Here is a 21,762-nt window from a genome sequence, read left to right on the forward strand (position 1 = left end):
TACTATGCAGCAGGGTGAGGGGCTGAAATCCAGGTCCCCCAGACAGACCCAGGCATCACACTACCCAAGCCTGGGCTTCGGGCTTCTTACAAACATAAAATGGGCATAATGGTTCCCTCTTTCATTCATGCTTTTATGCACAAATATTTATCAAGTGCCTACAATGCAGACAACAAAAGATTTTAAAATAAAATTTATACAACATGTCAGATAAGTGCTACAGAGAGAAAAAAAAGCACGGGATGGGGACAGGGAGCTTGGGAGAGTGGGAAGAACAAGCTGCCCTTAAAAGGGTGATAAGAAAACGTTTCCCAAGGACATTTGCATGGATCAGGATTTTTGCAGGGATCCAGTTAGATAATCACACTATGCCGGGTGTGCAGAACGCATTCAGAAAGGCAGTCAACACCGGAGTTATTAACTTTGCCAGCCTGCCTGACAATGGGGCTGCTTTTGAGCATGTACTTATGACCGTCTTCTTAACCCTGACCGTCGCCACCAACCCACATTCTGAGGTTAAGCGTGCTCTGAGGATGAGTCTGTCTGCTTCCTTCATGGAAAGCCACAGCCCTGCACTGCTCTTGCTTCCTTTCTCCTGAGACCATCCTATTCCTCCCCATGGATCCTGGACCACTTATGTCTTCTCGCCCAGAACAAGTGGGCATCCCACCCCTCCCCAAACTGTCCTCAGTGGAATGGAATTCTCTTTCCACTCACTCCCCCTCTCTATTTCCTGCCTTCTCCTCCAAATTGTAAATAATTTTTTAGAGGAGGAAAGAAGAGAGTGAGGAGGAAGATGAGGAGGAAAACGAAAGCGAAGAAAGAGGAAAGAAACATCAACCATGACAGTGTGTAATGAAATGTGTCAGTCACTTAGTTCTGTCCGACTCTGTGAGACCCCACGCCCTTCTCAAGGGAATGGCTACCCACTCCAGTATTCTTGCCTGGAGATCCCTCGGACAGAGAAGCCCACTGGGGGCACAGTCCATAGTGTCGCAAAGAGCTAGACACGACTGAAGCAACTTAGCACGGCACAGGACTGATTCCCTTCTCCAAGGGATCTTCCTAACCCAGGGACTGAACCCAGGTTTCCCACATTGCAGGCAGATTCTTTCCCATCTGAGCCACCAAGGAAGCCCCAACTATGTCACTGGTAAGTAACGTCAGCCATAGAATTCAATAGTGACTAAGGAAGAAATCGTGTAGGGGGTCTCAGTGTTAAGCAGTTCAGAATGCTCTTCACTGAATTTAAGGGAAAGGAGTCAGGCTCACTTACTGAAATGACCATCTATATATCTGACATGAGGAAGGTGAAAGACTACAGAAAAACAGGAGAGCTTGAATAACCCTCACATTCAGCCATTCCTCCATGAATAGTTAAAGCTTGCTTTGCCTGAATTACAATCAGCAATGAATGTATCTTTTAGGATTATTAGATTCTTCTGCTATTTTCCCAAATTTCTATTTCCTGCTACACCACTGAGCAGCTAAAGTCTCTCTATACACAGATTGTGTCTTGCCTTACTAAACATTTCTTGCAAAAAATGGAGCTTTCCTTAGGTTCTAGCAGACTTCTTCAATCAGGTAAAGACCACCATGCCTAACAGTCCACTTAGAACAATGCATTTGTGGAAACTTTTGACTCACATATAAACTCTACGAAATGAACCTATAATAACTATTTGCTTTAGCTTCAGTCTGCCTGTGCTTGGCACTCCACTTCCCAGGTGGCACTAGTGGTAAGAACCCACATGCCAAGGCAAGAGACTCAAGAGATGCAGGTTCCATCCCTGGTGGGCTATAGTTCACAGGGTCGCAAGGAGTCTGACACAACTAAAGTGACTTATCATGCACATAAGAGATAGGAACGACCAAGCTGGTCTTGCCCACAGTGCCTAAAAACTAACTGACTCAACTCCTAGTTTATTTCTTAATCTCTCAGCATTTTTCAGGCCAGGAGAGTCAAGGAGGCATCCCGTGGGAACGATCCTGCTAACATAATGGTTTCGAGGATGTGGCTTCTGCCCCAAGGTTAGAGGAAGATCGTGTTCATCACAGCTCTTTTAAAAAGAACCTAACAAAGCACCTTCCTTCACATCAGTCATCCTCATCCCTCAAAGACCTCACTGGAGGAGGATTGTGGCCTTTTGAGATGGCAACTTTCACAGGGAAGGAAGAATTTGGGGGGCAGGGATTAACAAAAAACATTTTTTGAGTAGGAAAGCTGAGGACACCAGGGGAAGATAATTAAGCGAGATTCAGGTCGTGCTAGTAGTAAAGAATCCACCTGCCAATGCAGGAGATGCAAGAGACGAGGGTTTGATCCCTGGGTCAGGAAGATCCCCTGGAGAAGGAAATGGCAATCCACTCTAGTATTCTTGCTTGGAAGACTCCAGGGGCAGAGGAGCCTGGTGGGCTATAGAACATGGGATTGCAAAGAGCTGGACACATCTGAGCACAGCAACAACAAGATAAGAGATTTGCTATGTTGAGATCTCAAAGAGCAACTGCTCTTTCTACAAGTCCCCAAAGTTGCTATGGATGAAGAACAAGAGTGCTGGGTCCTTAAGACAGAAAGAGAGCCCAGAGGTGAGCAGCAGGAACACCATCAGGTTTCAGAAATACGCTGGCCAAGTACTGGAGGCACACTGAGAAGGAAATTCACCGTCCCTTGCTCCCCGAGGGAAATGATAAAGGAAGCACACAGATACGTGCCTATTTTTTGTTGCTGTTCAGTGCCTCGGTCATGTCTGACTCTTTGGGACCCCGTGGACTGCAGCACTCCAGGTTCCTTGTCCTTCACCATCTCCCAGAGTTTGCTCAAACTCATGTCCATTGAGTCGATGATGCCATCCAACCATCTCATCCTCTGTCACCCCCTTCTCCTCCTACCCTCAATCTTTCCCAGCATCAGGGTCTTTTCCAAAGAGTTGGCTCTTCATGCCTACTAAAAGCTACCAATCTTCTCTAGCTCAGGGGATAAGAGAGGCTTTAGACAACTTGCCTGATCACTTCCTAAACACTTACAGATCATCTGGTAGCAAAAGGTTTTCGGGCTTCTCTGGGCAACTAAGATCCTTCACTTCAAGAATGTATGGCATAAGAAATTCTCCAATTCTTTCAACCAAATAAAGTTCCCAGTTGGAACAAAATGTTCTCAGCATGTCTTGGTATAAGGGCGCTGTACTACATTTACTAATAAGGCATAGATGAATGCTATAAAGTTCTAACAGAAAATGAATCCCTATCAGTATACCAAGTAGGATTGTCATACTTGGCCAAAAAAGAAAAATAATACAGGAGCCCTGTTACATTTGAATTTCAGATAAACAACAAATTATCTTTTAATATCAGTATGTCCCATGCCATAATTGAGTCAGACTTATACTTAAAAAAATTCGTCATTTATCTGAAGGTCAAATTTAACTGGGTTTCTGTACTTTTCTTGCAATCCCGGTAAACAGCTTTGTCCAGGAGCCTGTCTGGATATAGGCACCAGGCTTCCAAGAGCTAAGAAGTTATCAATAAGGAATTTGGATTGATGGGGGATAAATAACATTCATTTGACAGTGAAGGAAATAGCTCATTTTAAGGATTCTTTCTGAGAATGCTTATATATCATTAAAAAAATTTTTTTCCTCCTGCAACTAACAAGTGCTTGCATGCTCAGCTAGTCAGCTGTGTCCGACTCTTCACGGCCCCATGGACTGTAGCCCACTAGGCTCCTCTGTCCATGGAATTTTCCAGACAAGAATACTTGGGTTGCCATTTCCTCCTTCAAGGGAGCTTCCTGATGATGGGAGTTAACCAGAGTCTCTAGTGTCTCCTGCACTGGCAGGAGAATTCTTTACCACTGAGCCACCTGGGAAGCCCAAATAACAAGTAAATCCCTTAGAATATGTGTTTCTGTTTGGGATTCAGGGACAGCATAGAACCTTCTGTCTGTGTTCCCCAAGTCAAGACTTAGGAACGTCCCTCACATGAAAAGAATGCCACAGTCAGGTATGAATGAGGGGCTTCCCTCCCCTTGCAGTACTGCTGGGGATGGACGGACCACAGGGTCTGTGAATGCTCCTGGGTTTTCAGAAGGTGAGGCAAGAAGCCATTTCCCGACTCTGTATTCCTGGTGCCAACCAGGGGCCGCGTGCCCCCGGAATATGTCCTGAGGAGCCTTCCTGGGGCTGCTGCTGTTGCGGGGAGCTAAGCATCAGGCCAAAGGAAAAGTCCTCCTTGGGAAACAGCTCAGCGTCTGCAACAATTTCATTTGCAAGATTTCCTGCTGTGGCTAAATGCAGTGGCTGCTTGGTTTGTTATTTAAAAGAGTGACCCTAGTGAGACCAGAGCTCTGATGGGAGTGGGGAGGGGCTGATTTCAGATCAGGAGGAGGAGGAGCACTGAGGATGCCTAAGTGAATTCCACTGATGAACTGAAAGAGTCCCTGTTAGTCAATCCCAATCCTTTCTGGATCCTAATGGAAAAACTATTCGAATGCTAGTGTTCAAATACTAAGAGAGGCTAGGCATTGGATTCTAGAGCCAGGGGCAGCTGCACTGGGGAGAAGGGGAAGGAAAAGGCAACAGAGAAGCATGCGGGCTGCAGGTCCATGGACAGGGGAGATGTCCTGTCCAGGGGAGATGCCCAGCAGACAGTCAGAGACAGAAGCCTGGAAGAGTCAGGGAACAGGAGCAGAAGACAACCTTCATGGAGGAAACAGTGGAGACGTGCTCTGGTAAGCCTGGTGAGCCCTTTACATGGAGCAGTTGGCAGATCGAAGGAAGATGGACTATCTCTCTGCTCTGCACTGGTCTCAAGGGAAGTGTGAATAACCTGGACTGTGCCATCTTTGTTCTATTTAGGACCACAGTGCACAAGAAGGCGGAGGCGAGCATTTGTGGTCCTCTTGACAATAAGCTGCAAGAAAGGAGGACGGAGGACTGGGACGTCCCTGGTGGTCCAGTGGTTAGGACTCCGAGCTTTCATTGCCTAGAGCCCAGGTTTAATCCCTGGTGGGGCTACTAAGATCCCATTTTGTGGACAAAAAAAAAAAAAAAAAAAAAAGGAGCACAGAGGATGACGGAAGCTGCCTTCCTGAGTGGCCAGAAGAGATTGCGGCAAGGTTAAGAACAATTATGGTTTCAAAGATATGGTGATTGGAGACCAGGCTTCACAGATATTTATAGTCTAACATGAAGTCAGCCAGGTGAGAGGTACTATCTTCAGATGGTAGCTTACCCAGAGGAAGTTTTTAAGATAAAATCAGGCATTCCTGAACCGTATTTATGGGCCCTAAGATAATACCCACTTGACTTCCTTGGGTTGTTTGGCAGATGTTTTCATCTCGATATTCCTTTATTGTTAGTTTTGGTTTTTATGAACAAATATTTGGAAAAATCATCTGAATCAGATTTGAATTTAACACTAACAATGAGGAGAAAACATGAATGTACAGAACTGAACACATAGTAAGTTTTTAAAGGAAACGTCCCTTGTCTTGAAAAGAGGAGCAGAGCAGAGACGCTCCTGCGGGGCAGGGAGGTACTGGATGATGGGCATTTCGGAGATACGTCCTGCAGTCGATCCAAGGATCTTTCTCATGCTGCATGAACAAGGCAGACAGAAGTGTCCCTGATTTCACAGAGCGTACAGGGAAGAGAGGTGATAAAGCACATAATGACGATCGTCTTTATTGGAAAGGCAGAGGATGCAGGGCAGGTGTGTAACAGAGTGATGTCAGCCCAGGGCTTGGCTTGCAGAGGAAGGGATGCCAAGACTGAATCCTGAGGGACAATGAAAAGGGGGCAGGAGAAGAGGGCACAAGCATCTGTGAACCGCTGGGCAGGGGCACCTGGGGAGCACACTTAGGCAGCAGTAGGGGCTGGAAGGGAGAGAGGGCATGGTAGGTTCAGCCTGGCAGGAAGGTGGCATTGAAGAGAGAGCTGCACGAGACAGTTTTGGAAAGCCAGGAAGGCTCACGCTGTGGAAGACTCTATAAACCATATTAAGGAGCTGGGACTTTATTACAGGAGCAATGAAAAGCTGCTGAAAGGTATTAAGCACAAGAGTGATGAAATCACATTTTCATTTTAGATCACTCTGACTGCAGAGGAGATTGAAAAGAAGCAGAACTGGGAGCCAGAAGGTGTTTAAGAGGCCCTGTAGCAATGCGAGTCAGAAGAGGTGGACTGGGATGCAGCACATGGGTCAAAGTAAGAGAAGGTTCTCCAGGGAGAATCCACAGACAAGGTCATGGTTGGCTGGGGCATCAAGGACATCTTGGACATTTTTATTATAGGCACTGGGTAACAAGAGGTACTCTTTATAAGGGGCTTCCCGGCTCAGTGGTAAAGAATCCGCCTGCCAGTGCAGGAGACCCAAGAGATACAGGTTCAATCCCTGGGTTGGGGAGATCCCTTGGAGAAGGAAATGGCCATGGACTCCAGTAGTCTTGCCTGGGAAATCCTATGGACAGAGGTGCCTGGCAGGCTATAGTCCATGGGGTTGCAAAAAGTCAGACATAACTGAGTGACTAAATAACACATCCTTTTATAAGAGGTGCCAGTTTCTCTAGAAGAGCGTGGGGAGGGTTGATGGGAGATGATACAGCAGTTGAGCTCTGAATATGGTGTGCTCTAGGGCCCACAGCATCCAAAGGAGAACAGATGTGGTCATGGCTAGAGGGCTACACATGGGGCTAAAGGGAAACACTGCAGCCAGAGACATCAATTTGGGGGAACTTACAGACATTGCACTCTCAGCAATGGATGAGAAATCTAGCAGAGGGTCTAGGACAGAACCCTGAGAGGCACCAATATTTAAGAGACGTGTAAAGAAACAAGCAAGCTGGGAGGCCAGGACAGATCTGCCAGGAAGGCAGGAAGAAAACCAAGATAGTCTTTAGCAACAAGTGGGAATAACGAGGGATGACAGAGAGAGCAGGGAGTTCAAGGTGAGGGAATGTCAGGGCTGGATCCCAGGTCCAGTCACAGAGAAATTACCTTTAGTTTCAACTCTGAACTGGGAACGTAGTCGAGAGGCTATGGAGTTCAAGTCCCTTCCAGAAGTTAAACAAGCATTAGTTGGTACACATTCAACCTCCTGTAAATACAATATACTTGAACCTCTCCAGAGTACACTTTCTAATATTTTATTTTTTAAGCTAGGTGGAGGGTACCTGAGTATGAATTAAGTTTTTCTGAATGTGTTTCTATATGTCTGATATAGTTCATAATAAAGGTGAAATGGATACCCAAAACACATTGTTGAGTGAAAGAAAGTAAGGTTATTGAACAGTACGTCTGGTTAGAGTTTCATTTATGTAAAACTGTAGATTCATCTCCACACAGGTACACATGCATAGGGAGCTAGTTAGAAAGATGGTCATTGATTATTTCAGCAATGACTGTTTCTTCAGATTTAAGGTCTTTTTTACTTTTGGGGGGGCCTCTTCCATATTATTTGAATTTGTATTGGAGTATAATTGCTTTACAAAGTTGTGTTAGTTTCTGCTGTACAATGAAATTAATCAGCTATTGGGCTTCCCAGGTGGCTCAGTGGTAAAGAATCTGCCTGTCAATGCAGAAGATGCAGGAGACGCAGGTTCCATCCCTGAGTCAGGAAGAGCCCCTGGAGAAGGGTCTCCCTCTTGGACCCCTCTCCCACCCCACACCATCCCACTCATCTAGGTCACCACATGTAGCAGCTTTATACAAATAAAAAAGCCCAGAAGCAGATACAGAACCTGTACCTGACTGGTTTATACAAAGGCCCCTATGAGGATGTCCTGCCATCAAAGTTGGATTCTGACTGTAACCTGCCAGGCTTCTCTGCCCATGGGGAGAGGTGAGGCCAGGGAAGCAGAATTCCACCCATATCTTCTCATTCAATAAACCAGAACAAGGGCAACCATAAAAGTTGTATCTACAATGGTGCTCTCACTTAATCTCAAAGGCAGAGAGAGGAGAAGCAAAAAAAAAAAAAAAGTTTAATTAAAAAAATTTTTTTAAGTAATAATAATAAAAACAATAAATGTTAAATGAACCAAAAAGAAAAAGACATTACCATACATGTAATATCTATTTCTGTCATATTTGTAATGTCATATCTGTAAAGACAAACTATTAATAACTAATTCCTGGTGGTGAGCACACTGTTATTTGTTGTAAAATTCTTTGTATTTACTAATTTTTTAACTTTTTTCAATAAAATCAAGAGTATTTATTAAAAAACAAAAATAAGCCAAGGGACTAACCCTCTTCACGTGCCTATAGACTCAGCTACCTTCTTCGCTGTTCCTTCTCGGTACAGCATCATCCCGAAGGTAAGGAGCCAGTCCTCTCTCACATCTATGCCTGTCTCGTCTTTCCCAGTGATCAGGTGTGTGGCCATCGGACAGATCTGCATTCAACTTCAAACTGAACCTCTTAGTTTCAGCATGACCTTAGACAGCTTACACCTACAAGCCTATTCTCTTATATCGTAAAATGCAAGCAATTTTCAAAAGCTGCCTCGTAGAGTTGTTGCCTGGAGTGTTAAATGAGATTGAACACACAAAACTCTTAAGAGGAAGACCAGACATGTGGGAAGTGATCAAGAAGGAGGGGAGCTGTTCTGTATTTCTTGAAACAAGAACACCGCACAGCGAGCTCTGAATCTGGGTCGCCCCCACCATCGCTGGCCCTCCAAGTGGCCAGCCTTCAACCTCAGACACTGTGAACCACCCCTCCTGGTATGTGAACCTCCGACCCAGTCTCAGAAGCTCCCCTCCAACCCAGGCTTGGAAACTCCCCTCCAACTTCCACCGTCGGTGCGCCCTCTGCCACACGCTCACCTGTTCAGCATATTGGACTGGTAGATTCTCTTCTCGTGGGTGTTGTAGCAGCTGCTCTTGGGCTCGGGGATGAAGCTGTGCTCGGACAGCATGTCGGAGGCCGCGGTGGTGATGATGGCGATCCCGTCCCTCACTCTGGCAGGGAGGCCGTAGTCCCACTCGTCGTAGGACACAGAGACCAGGCCAGTGGGGAACTCCGAGGGCACTGTGTCCGTGTCCCCCGCCACCAGACTAGGCACAATCCACGTGTAGCCGTAGCCGGTCAGCCCTACTGAGTTAGCCACTTCGAAGATGTAGGTGGCCTCTTCCTTAGTACAGTAAAGAAGAATGATGGGGCTCTGAAGTTTCTTGAGCTGGTTCTGGATCTTAGAATCCCCATCGTCCAAGGACATGTCCAGCAGAAGGACCTCCTCCAGCTCCCAGCCCACGAAGCTGTTCTCGATGGTGCTGCGAATCTTGTTGACAAAGTCCTGGTAGCCAGGGAAGTAGGTGGTGACGATAGAGAAGATGTACCAGTCATACTCCTCCATGATGTTGAGCATCACGGAAGCCTGCTGTTCAATTGATGGGCCGAACTGGAAGAACATGGAGGATTCATCCTAGAGCAGGAAACATAAAGAAAGAAAAAGAGAGAGAAAAGTCAAAACAAAGATGGTGAGGGAGAGCCTGAACCAGGTGGACACAGAGGTTTGTTTGTGTCAATTACTCTTTCCACGTTAATGCCTTTAAAGAGGGATATGTTTGAATTGCAAACATTGGTAATACTCTCCTTCTTAAAACCTTCCCCTGGAGAAAACCAACCTGGATCTATGCTCTCTTTGAAGTCCTCGAGGCTACTGCAGAGCCCCAGACAGCCTCTCAAAATCAAATATGTTAGTATTTCTAGAGCAAAATGTAGGAAGAGCCACAAAAAGCAGGATAAAGACTAAATGGCCTCATGTCAGTGGAGGTCAGGGTTTGCTGTCAAATGAGTTACATAAACACAAACTTGCTCTTTCCAATTTTGAGACTTTTGGATTCATCAGTTGTGGGTGTGTTTCATTCAATCCAGGGAATAATCCAAAACGCCCTCAATCTGCCCTTAAATCTGCCTCAAGTAGGGAGGGGGCAGGTGAGTGGTCCAGCAGGTGAGGGGCACTCAGGTATGGTGAGCTGGCAAGTGCACTGTAGCACAAGATTTGATCGGTGCATTGTCTATAAAGACACAACCGTTAAATGAAAAGCACATGGAGTTTTCTCTCTGTCTTCTACTCTGGTAATGAGGCATGTAGGTTAGAATGAGGCACAGACAGTCTATGTAAGCTACAGGTTACAATGACTTGTCTTCAAGGTCATCTGTGATTAAGCCTGTATTCGAGAACAGCATATAGAGAATAGCTCTCTCTCTTTCCTCTATAATGCCAGGGGTCTCCATCTGACCTGTGTATTACACTTAACCCTCTGTCAATTCTAAGCATCTTATGTTTTCTCCCACTTTGTGAGGAAAAAGTCCTTTTACATTTCTCCCATTTGAAGCTGTAAACCACCTGCCATTTGGACATGTCAGGCCCTGCGTTTTATCTCCATCTTACAGCTAGAAGAATCTGAAACCACAAAATGAAGACCCTTTCAGCCCTCATCCTTCTGTTTCAGTCTATTTTCCCCTGAGTTCCTCCTGGGTAATGGCATCTCTTTTCTTGGTCAGTGGCCCCTGTCTCCTATCTGATGGTTTATCTCCATTTTATAACTATCCAAGCTAACAAAATTGTGTCTTTAATTCAAAGGGGGCAGTGCTTTTTTATCCCTGAAACCAGAGCTTTGAAGCATGGTTACAAGAGATCAGGCTTTTAAACAAAATGATGCAGTGATTTCTTAGTCCAGAAACATATTGTTGTACAGCTGAGAAATTGCTGAGTATTTTTTGGGCCCTTGCTATTGAAAAAAAAAAAATAATGCGGGCTGGGAGATATCCAGCTGGTATCCAAAGACCCTGATTCGGCAGCAAGAGCTGCCAGCCCAAGGTTCTGCCAGGGCTGTGTGTGCTTCACACGCCTTGAACTCTTCACATTTTCTCACAAGTGATCCAAGTGAAACAGGAGCTGCTCAGTCATTTGGGGTTAATTCCTTCTGCTATGGGTAAAATGGTGCTTATAATGGCTCCCTCCCCTGGCTTAAACATACAGTCTAAGAGAAGCCTCTTAGGACCATGGACCTCAGGGATATAGAGAGGGTGGGGCACCAAGAATGCATGGGGAGGGAATGGAAATTATTTCAGAATAAAAGAAAGCCCAGGGCCAGATGGCTTCACAGGTGAATTCTACCAAAAGTTTAGAGAACAGCTAACACCTATTCTGCTCAAACTCTTCCAGAAAATTTCAGAGGAAGGAAAACTCTCAAACTCATTCTACAAGGCCACCATCACCCTGATACCAAAACCAAAGATGCCACACACATACAAAAGAATTACAGGCCAATTTCACCAATATATATAGATGCAAAAATCTTCAACAAAATTCTAGCAAACAGAATCTAACAACACATTAAAAAGCATCATCATCAAGTGGGCTTTATCCCAGGGATGCAAGGATTCTTTGATATATGCAAATCAATTAATGTGATACACAAAATTAACAAATTGAAAAATAAAAACCACATGATTATCTGAATAGATGCAGAGAAAACTTTGGACAAAAATAAACACCCATTTATGGTTAAAAAAAAAAAAAAACTCTCCAGAAAGTAGGCATTGAAGGAATCTACCTCAACATAATAAAGGCCATACATGACAAACCCACGACAAACATTATTCTCAGTGGTGAAAAACTGAAGGCATCTCCTCTAAGATCAGGAGCAATACAAGGGTGCTCATTCTATTCTTTATTATTCAAGCTAGTTTTGGCAGTCCTAGCCACAGCAATCAGAGAAGAAAAAGAAATAAAAAGAATCCAGATTGGAAAAGAAGAAGTAAAACTCTCACTGTTTGCAGATGACTGCTACTACATATAGAAAACCCTAAAGATACCACCAGAAAATTACTGGAGCTAAGGGTAAAATGGTGTTTATAATGGCTCCCTCCCCTGGCTTAAACATACAGTCAAAGAGGAGCCTCTAAGGACTATAGCAAAGTTGAAAGATACAAAATTAATACTCAGAAATCCCTTGCATTCCTACACAGAACAGAACAGTGATTTTTTAATTTTTTTTAAAATGCAGCCAGCCCCTGCTCCTCGTCTTCTACTTCAACGCCAAGTATGGACTGCTCTTCGGGTGACACTGACCTTGTTCTTGGGTTACAATATAGAGTGAGAATCCAAGACAGCAAAGCTTAATTATGACAAGACTTGTCAGGGGCCCACAGAGAGCTATAGTAACAGGAAAGGGAGGCCCGTGACAGAACAACTTACCCAGAATGGTTGTGATCACTTTAAAGTGACAGCCATTTGTTTTCCTTGTTACTTTCAGCTAAACTGGGGAGTTTGGGAGATTCTCAAATGAGATGTATTATCACTTGAGTTTTCACCAGCCCAGTGGACATGACGAAGGGACAGATGAATCCAAATATACCTTAAAATGCATGGGCATAGGATGAGATGGGTAAAACTACTGCCCATTCTATGCTAAATGAACATATCTTATCCCAAGGAGGTTCTTGAACACCCACAAAGCTCCAGCCACAGTGAAGCCACAGCTGATTCCAAAACACAGCTAGAGATAGCCTTGAAGGAAAACCCATGGGCATCCATAGTAAATGAGACCACACTAATGAGACTGAATTTAAAAGAAAGCCAATCTACTGTATACCAACCTGACCCTCTCCTTTTTAGTCTTCTCTTAAAACTCCCTCACAAAAATAAATGAGCTCTTAAAGAAACTGCCAGCTATTATGTGAAGAAAGCCAATAAACAGTGAAAGCAAAAAAAGGAAAAATTAATATGGTTTCAAGTTACCTCCACCACATCCTCATCTTACCTACTAATTCTATCGTCTTCCATGATCATCCTTTTCTGACTTCCTCCACTCCTGTTCAACCATCTTATCTTGCCAATCCTTCACTAAATAAGGAGGCCTTACAAGGCGATTTTATCTGGGGCACCAAGAGGAGGTTAATGAAACCAAATGGGAATCAAGAGACAAAGTTATAGCTTGGGCAAATGTTTCCTGGTATAATGATTAGTCCAGCATTATTAATTTAGTTGACACATCAATCTGGTATATAGCAGTCGGGAATGGAACAGCTCTTTTTCAACAAAGCTTTGGGCTAACTATAAGTTGTAAGCAGTGACAGCCTTTGCAAATTATGGTCACAGCCACAAATCAAAGAGCAATCTTGATGTGTGCATGGAGTGGAAAGGACTGTGGCCATGCATCCATCTTGGCAGGCTCCCAGCATGCACTGTGATCACCAAAAGAAGTAGCATCTTCTAGGATGAAGGACAGGGATATAACTCAGCTCACTATGCTTCCCCACTAACATTTTTATCTCCTGGTGTCATTACAAAATGTTATGTGCACAGGTCCTTGGAGCAGTCTCCTCAGATTCCCAGTCAAATTTATTATATGAATGTACTTCTTCAACTTGCCTCCAGAGCACCTTTATAGCAGCCCAAGATAAAGGGTTACCATGACTGATAGGTGCAGCCAGAACAGGGAAGCTATGATAGGACATTAGAGCCTGTCAGTCTGGAACTATTATGGTGAACCCCATCATGTCGGTGTTCATGGTGTTTATTTGATAAGAAGAAGAAACAAAAACAGGTCCTATTTTCATTCTACTAACTGCCTCAGAAAATTGTTGCCTAGAAAATTAGCAGTACATGAGATTCTTCTACATCACTGAGATCCCTTACAGATCCACTTCAGACATAAAGGATATACTAATGGGGTTCAGCTGCCAGTTCATCTTGGGGACTGCATCAGCTGAAGGGAACCCCCTCACTCAAAGTGGATAGAGTGCACAGAGTGACCAGTGTCGTGGAGTCTAAAGACCTGGTCCTCCTGCCTTAATTCTGGGCAACTCTGAAGGATGTGTCTATCTTCAGAACTTCCCACAAGGTTCCATTAATACTGCATCAAAGGACTTCCTCGGTGGTCCAGTGGTTAAGAGTCTGCCTGCCAATGCAGGGGACACAGGGTCCATTCCTGGTCCAGGAAGATCCCATATGCTGCAGGGCAGCTAAGCCAGTGGACCACAATTAGTGAACCCAGCGAGCCCTGGAGCCCACGCTCTGCCGCAAGAGAAGTCACTGCAATGAGAAGCCGGCACACCGCAACTAGAGTATAGCCCTTGCTCACAGTAACTAGAGAAAGCCTGCGCACATCAACAAAGACCCAGCACAGTCAGAAATAAATAAAGAAAATACTGTCTCACACTGTATTTTTCCCTCTGTCTACTCCTGCCCTTCAGGGCGTGTAGGACTGGAGAGCATTCCCTCCTAAACCTCCTATGCACCAACTTCATCTCAGATCACCTTCTCAGGGAAACAAACTGGAGACTTTATCCATTTCCCTTTTCCGATGTGGAAAAGAGACAACTTGAAAGTGAACATGGTATCTGTTTTCAAATATAAAAGTGATTTATATGGTAGAAAAATAAGTCTCTGCCCATTGGCTCCAGAGGAGAAAACTGGGACCTGTGAGCAGAAATAGTAAAAGGCACCATTGGGCTCAATGGAGAAAGTACATTTGCAACAATTATAGCTGTTTAAAATGAAATGGGCCTCATAAGGTAAGGTGCTTGCTGTCGTTATGAACATTCAAAAAGGAGTTGGATTATTAACAGATAAAGGGATTCTCCCCAGTACTCCATGTGGAAAATGCCATGCTCATCTCTCAGGCCTATTTCAAAAGTCAGCTTTTTTTATGCGTGTTGTCTTTTCTGACTTTCCCAAGTCAAGATAATTCTCTTTTCTCTGTGCTTTCACAATATTTTATACATGCCCCATCACCATATTTATTTATTTAAAAAATTTTAATGAAGTATAATTGATGTACAATATGATATAAATTATAGGTGTGCAATACAGTGACTACCAACTTTAAAAGTTATACTCCATCTATAGTTATTATAAAATACTGGCTATATTCCCCCTGTTGTACAATGTTTCCTGCTGGCTTATTTTATACCTCATAGTTTGTAGCTGTTACTCCCCTACCTCTACATTGCCCCTCCTTACTTCCCTCTGTGGTAATCACTACTTTCTTCTCTGTATCTGTGAGTCTTTCTTTTTTGTTGTTATATTCACTAGCTTGCTGTATTTTTTTTTAGATTCCACATTTAAGTCATATTATTCAATATTTATCTTTCTTTGTCTGACATCTCATTTAACATAATACTCTTCAAGTCTATTCCTGTTGCTGCAAATGGCAAATTTTCATTCATTTTTATGGCTGAATTGTATTCCATTGTGTGTGTGTGTATACACATACACTCACAGACTACACCTTATTTATCCATTCATCTGTTGATGGACACTTAGGTTGCTTCTGTATCTTAGCAAGTGTACATGAGGCCACCATGAACACTGGGATACATGTGTCTTTTTAATTAGTGTTTTGGGTTTTTTCAAATATATACCCAGGAGTAGAACTGCTGGGTCTTCAGTTCAGTTCAATTCAGCCGCTCAGTCGTGTCCGACTCTTTGTGACCCCATGAATCGCAGCATGTCAGGACTCCCTGTCCATCACCAACTCCCAGAGTTCACTGAGACTCACGTCCATCGAGTCGGTGATGCCATCCAGCCATCTAATCCTCTGTCATTCCCTTCTCTTCTTGCCCCCAATCCCTCCCAGCATCAGGGTCTTTTCCAATGAGTCAACTCTTCGCATGAGGTGGCCAAAGTACTGGAGTTTCAGCTTTAGCATCATTCCTTCCAAAGAAATCCCAGGGCTGATCTCCTTCAGAAGGGACTGGTTGGATCTCCTTGTAGCCCAAGGGACTCTCAAGAGTCTTCTCCAACACCGCAGTTCAAAAGCATCAATTCTTCGGCGCTCAGCTTTCTTCACAGTCCAACTCTCACATCCATACATGACCACTGGAAAAACTATAGCATTGACTAGACGGACCTTTGTTGGCAAAGTAATGTCTCTGGTTTTGAATATGCTATCTAGGTTGGTCATAACTTTCCTTCCAAGGAGTAAGCGTCTTTTAATTTCATGGCTGCAGTCACAGTTCTTTTTGCCTTTTGATACTGTTCATGGTGTTCTTGAGACAAGCTTACTAGAGTGGTTTGCCATTCCTTCCTCCAGAGTTGTGGTTTTTCCAGTAGTCATGAGTGGATGTGAGAGTTGGACCATAAAGAAGGCTGAGTGCTGAAGAATTGATGCTTTCGAACTGTGGTGTTGGAGAAGACTCTTGAGAGTCCCTTGGACTGCAAGGAGATCAACGAGTCAATCTTAAAGGAAATCAACCCTGAATATTCATTGGAAGGACTGGTGCTGAAGCAGAAGCTCCAATACCTTTGTCTGCCTAATATGAAGAGCCCACTGATTGGAAAAGACTGTGATGCTGAGAAAGACTGAAGGAAAAAGAAGAGAGCAGCAGAGGACGAGATGATTAGATAGCATCACCAACTCAATGGACATGAGTCTGAGCAAACTCCAGGAGACAGTGAAGGACAGAGAAGCCTGGCGTGCTGAAGTCCATCGAGTGGCAAAGAGTCAGACATGGCTTAGGGACTGAAGAACAACAACAACAATGGTACTTCTATTTTTATTTTTTTAAGGAACCTCCATACTATTTTCCATAGTGATTGCACCAATTTACATTCCCACCAACAGTGTTTGAGGATTCCCTTTTCTCATGGGAAGCATATATGTGCACTTCGTCCCATTAAAAAATGTGCATTTCTCAAGAGCAGGAATTGCACCTTATTCATCTCTGAATCTCCAGAGATTGTGAGATGAATCTCCAGGCACATGAAAAAAATTTAAATGTTTGTTGTATTAATATTAAAAAGTACATTCCTTTGTTGGGTGGGAGATGAACTGAAATGACCTTGATGGTCTCAACTGGTTCCAAATTTCTATGCTGATGGCACATGTCTGCAGTTATGCCTGAATGGTTGTGCACTTGTACAAAAAGTGAAGGGGATCCACCTTGGAGCCAGCCCAAGAGGCAGGAAGTGTACCAGTCATTTCTTCATTCTTCTCTACAGCAAATTCCATGAAGCATCATCTACACTTCTTCCAACTCCTCTTCTACCATTCTTTCTTGTACTAATTCCAATCACACTTCCAACCCCACTCCTCCTTCCCAAAAGATCATCTTGTGAAACGCAGTGCTGACATTTCAGTTGCCAACTCTAATGTCCATCTGCAGCCTTTGACTTGGGTCATCACAGGCTCCTAAATATGCTTTTGTCCCTTGGTTTCTAGGGCTTTGTATTCACTTGACTTTCCTCCTAACTTACTGGTAGCTGTTCTTCCATCTCCTTTGCTGGTCCCTCCTCTTCCTTCTGATCCTTTGAAGCGGGCATGCCCCAGAGTCAATCTTTGATCCTCGTTTTGTTCCCCTTCTCAGAGATCTCACTCGGTTTCCTGATTTAAATCCCAATTCATTGCCGATTGCTCTCACACTTCTTTCTCCAAAACTTCAGACTGACACATCAAACTGCCTATTCTACATCCCCATTTGGATATCTCTGAACCATCTCCAACATTTCCAAAATGGAAATGTTTCCAATTTCAGTTCAAGGCAATTCTCTCCTCCCACTGCCAACCCCGCTCTTTCTTTGGACTTCTACATCCAATCAGCCAGGACACCTTGACTGCCTTACCTTCAAAAGTCTGTCCATACAGAGCCTTTTACCACCCACGTTGTTTGAGCCACCCTCATCCTTCACCTGTCATTGAAAGGCCTGCTAACTGGTCTTCCTGCCTCTGCCCCAGTCTCATGTACAACAAAGAAGCAAGATGATTCTTTGAAAGCTTAAATCATAAGATGTTATCTTCTGTCCCAAACCCTCAATGACTTCACAACTCACTAAAAGGAAAAAGCTGACACCCATGATTGGAACTCCACTGGCCCTCAGATCCCAACTTCTCCAACTCTACCTCTCACTCTCCTCCAAGCATGCTGAATTAAATACACTAATTCCCACCCCAGACCTTTATTCAAGCTATAGCCTCTGCCTGAAACACCTCATCCAGCTTCCCAGGTACCCACAGGGCTAACACACACACCTGGTATAAGTCTTCACTAAAACCTCACCTTCTCAACAAAGCTCAATCCTGAGCCTGCGATATGATACAATAGTCACCCTCTCCCATCAAAGGCAGGCCTGAGCCCTCTTATCCTGCCATCATATGAAACCTACTTTTAATTATGAATCCACTTTTGATTTTTGCCACAGCATTCATTTATCACCATCAAATATAACACAATGTATTTATCATGAATGTTTGCCTCTTCCCAACTAGAATGTAAACACCATGAAGGCCGGCATCAATTTATTTGTTTATTGCTGTAACTCAGCACCTGGAATGGGCCCTGGCCCAAAGTGGACTCTCAGTAAACAGCTGTTGAATTTTAAAAAGTAGTAATTTGCCATTGTTTGTGTTTGTATGTGTTCACATTTTTCTGTGGGGTGTGGGGTTCATGTATCTTTTCTAGTTAGTGTGTTCACGTTCTTCAGATAAATACCCAGAAGTAGAACTGCTGAATCATACGGTAGATCTATGTTCAACTTTTTGAGGACCCCCATACTGTTCTCCATAGTGGCTGTACCAGTTTACATTCCCACCAATAGTACCCAAAGGCTCCCTTTTCTCCACATCCTCACCAACACTTGTCATTTCTTGTCTTTTTAATAAGAGTCATTCTAATAGGTATGGGCTCCTGTCTTACTATAGTTTTGATTTGCATTTCCCTGAAGATTTGTGATGCTGAGCATCTTTTCATGTGCCTGTTGGCCATCTGCATGTTCAGGAAAAACATCTATCCAAGCCCTCTGCCCATTTTTTAATCATATTGTTTGCTTTTTTGCTATTGAGCTTTATGAGTTCTTTATGTATTTTATATATTAAAACCTTATCAGATATATGATTTACAAATATTTCTCCCATTCAGTAGGTTGCCTTTTCATTTTGTTGATGGTTTCCTTTGCTGTGCAGAAGATTTTTAGTTTGATGTAGTATCACTTGTTTATTTTTGCTTCTGTATTACTCAGCCATAAAAAAGAATGGAATCTTGCCATTTGTGACAACATGGTTGGACCTTGAGGGCATTATGCTAAGTGAAATAAATCAGGCAGAGACAGACAAATACCATATGATTTCACTTATATGTGGATTCTTAAAAAAAAAAAAAAGCAAACAAATAAAATGAAAACAAAACAAAAAAATAAAGCCAAGCTCATAGATACAGAGAACAGACTGGAGGTTGCCAGAGGCAATGGATGGGGAGTAGGTGAAATGGATGAAGGAAGTCAATGGTACAAAGTTCCAGTTATAAAATAAATTGGGATGTAATGTACTACATGATGACTATAGTTAATAATACTGTACTGCATATTTGAAAACTGCTAAGAGAGTAAACCTTAAAAGTTCTCATCACAAGAAAAAAAAGTTTTGTAACATGTTTGGTGATGAACAGTAACAAGACTTGCTGTGATCATTTCACAGTGTTTACAAATATGGAATCATTATATTGCATGCTGAAAATAAATATAATATTACATATCAATTACACCTCAATTACAAAAGTGGCAATTGATGTTGCATCCAGATAATTCTCATGCATGCATGCTAAGTCACTTTAGTTGTGTCTGACTCTTTGCAACCCCATGGTCTATAGCCCTCCAGACTCCTCTGTTCATGGGATTTCCCAGGCAAGAATACCGGAGTGGGTTGTCATGCCCTCCTCCAGGGTATTTTCCCAGCCCAGAGATCAAACCCACATTTCTTATGTCTCCTGTATTAGCAGGCAGGTTCTTTAACCACTAGCACTACCTGGGAAGCCATAGATAATTTTCAAATCTAGTTTATTTTTGTTGGCTATTGAACTGATAACATTTTCCAGCATTTTATTTATTTCTTAATTGAAGAATAATTGCTTTATAGAATTTTGTTGGTTTCTGCCAAACATGAATCAGCCATAGATATACATATATCCCCTGAAGTCCCTCATGCTACACAAATCTTAGCAATGTATAACATCCTAGGGATTATAAGCCTGCTAGGCCATTAAAGCAATTTCAGATTAAATAAATCTGACCTTTCTCCTCCTTCTGTTTGCCTTCTAAATTCAGTTCTTAAGAAGGATCTGTGTTTGAAAAAAGGATAGAACCTCTAGGCTTTTGCTGAAAACCTCCACTACCCATCAGATTTAGAAGGCAAGTGTAGAAATGACAGGCTAAGAGGTCAGGTTCCTCCAAGCTGGGTCAGTCCTGGGTATTTGTTCTCTACTTCTTCCATACTGAGCACAAAGTAGAAGCAGAATATGGGGACAAAAATCGAGTCTCCTCTCCCAACACAAGGGGAGGATTTTTCTCTACCCCTCCAACTCCAAGAGATCCCCTTTTTGGTGACTATAAACTCTGATACCAACCATCATTTTTTTTCAGGTGACTAAGGCTGGTGTAGCTATTTAGAGTGGGTTTGGTTAGTGTCAACTCTGTGAGCCCTGCAAGAAAGAAGAAAACACCCGATGTTCTCGCCATTAATCAGAAATATCATGAGTGAAACACACAAATGAAGCTCACTGGTGGAGAAGCATGATCTTTCCTGCCAGTTAAATGCCAGATTCATTCTCAGTAAACCCTTGCACACAAAGAGAATGCTCTGGGTTTTCAAAAGCCCATGAACAGACATTCAAGCAGATTGAGCTAGTCTAACAGCCATTCTGGATAGCTAAACAACTCCCCCAGAAGCCGGCATTCTTTTTCTTATTTGTTCTTTCAGAAGATAATTTTGCTTTCTCCTTGAATTGTGTCCTAGTTTCTTCCCTGAATCTCCCTCTTGGATGTGCTTCAATCGCTGAATTTAAGCCACAGCTGAGAAACAAACTAAAAGTATTCACTTTGAGAATGTCTACAAGGTCCTTCCTATTCTAGGTCTCAGGGACAATTTTTTAGCAAGAAGAGAGCTTACCAGCAACAGACAGGGCAATAAGAGGAGAAGAATAAAAAGGCTAATTCCCTCTCACTAAAATACTCAAGTGAATTAAAGAATTAAGTCAGGAAGCAAAAGGCCTGGAGAATACCAAGAGGACTTTCAGAATGTGCTTGGGCTCTGCTATAAGGTATCAAGACACCAAAATCCTAACAAGGCAGCTGCATTTCATCTTAAATTAAAATTCTTCACTATGGCCAGTGTTTTCTGCACATCAAAACAACTCTCAGATGAACTGACTTGTATTTTTATTAAGAGGTCCTTTTCTAGAAAAGAATGAGCTGACATATTCAACAATCACCATGTTCTGTGACTGAATAAACATACTTTTAAATAAATGCAAGTGGAGAAAGCAGGGGAATGGGAAAAGTTGGGGGGAAAATGAAATAGAGAAAAATAGTATAAACATCAAACCAACAGTATTAATTAGGATTATCAATATCAGACTATATTTATTTAGACAAGTTTACAAAATCAAGTGTGCTCCACATAAATATAGATCTGGGCGTTTTCATGGACTCAAAAAAAAAAAAAGCATTTCATAGATAAAAAGAAGGGCATCGTAAAACTAAACCACAGAACTAAGAGAAAAGAAAAATTTTATTAGGAGCGAAATCCAAATCAAAACTGCTTATACCATCAATATGTTTCTATTTCACTTAAGCCAAGAGGGTGGAGTTTACAGAAGAAATGTGCTCATTAATAAAAAAACAGGGTGAAGTACAGACCAGTGATGGTACTGGATGCATCAGCAGCATTTTTCACAGTGAAGATGTAGACATTTGTCTCAAAAACATTAATGTTCCCATCTCTTAATATGTATTTGCTCAGAGCATCACATTCATATA

General features: G+C 42.9%; 1 protein-coding gene across 1 annotated transcript in view; it reads right to left on the reverse strand.

Annotated features, from left to right (window-relative positions):
- GRIN2B (glutamate ionotropic receptor NMDA type subunit 2B) overlaps positions 1–21,762 on the reverse strand; it is a 347,257-nt gene that overhangs the window by 213,728 nt on the left and 111,767 nt on the right. The window contains exon 2 of the mRNA XM_055566149.1: positions 8,828–9,426. Coding sequence (XP_055422124.1) covers positions 8,828–9,426 — 599 coding nt within the window. The remainder of the gene's footprint in view (positions 1–8,827; positions 9,427–21,762) is intronic.

The sequence above is a fragment of the Bubalus kerabau genome, chromosome 1 (genome assembly GCF_029407905.1).
Source record: "Bubalus kerabau isolate K-KA32 ecotype Philippines breed swamp buffalo chromosome 1, PCC_UOA_SB_1v2, whole genome shotgun sequence".
NCBI classification, from domain to species: domain Eukaryota; kingdom Metazoa; phylum Chordata; class Mammalia; order Artiodactyla; family Bovidae; genus Bubalus; species Bubalus kerabau.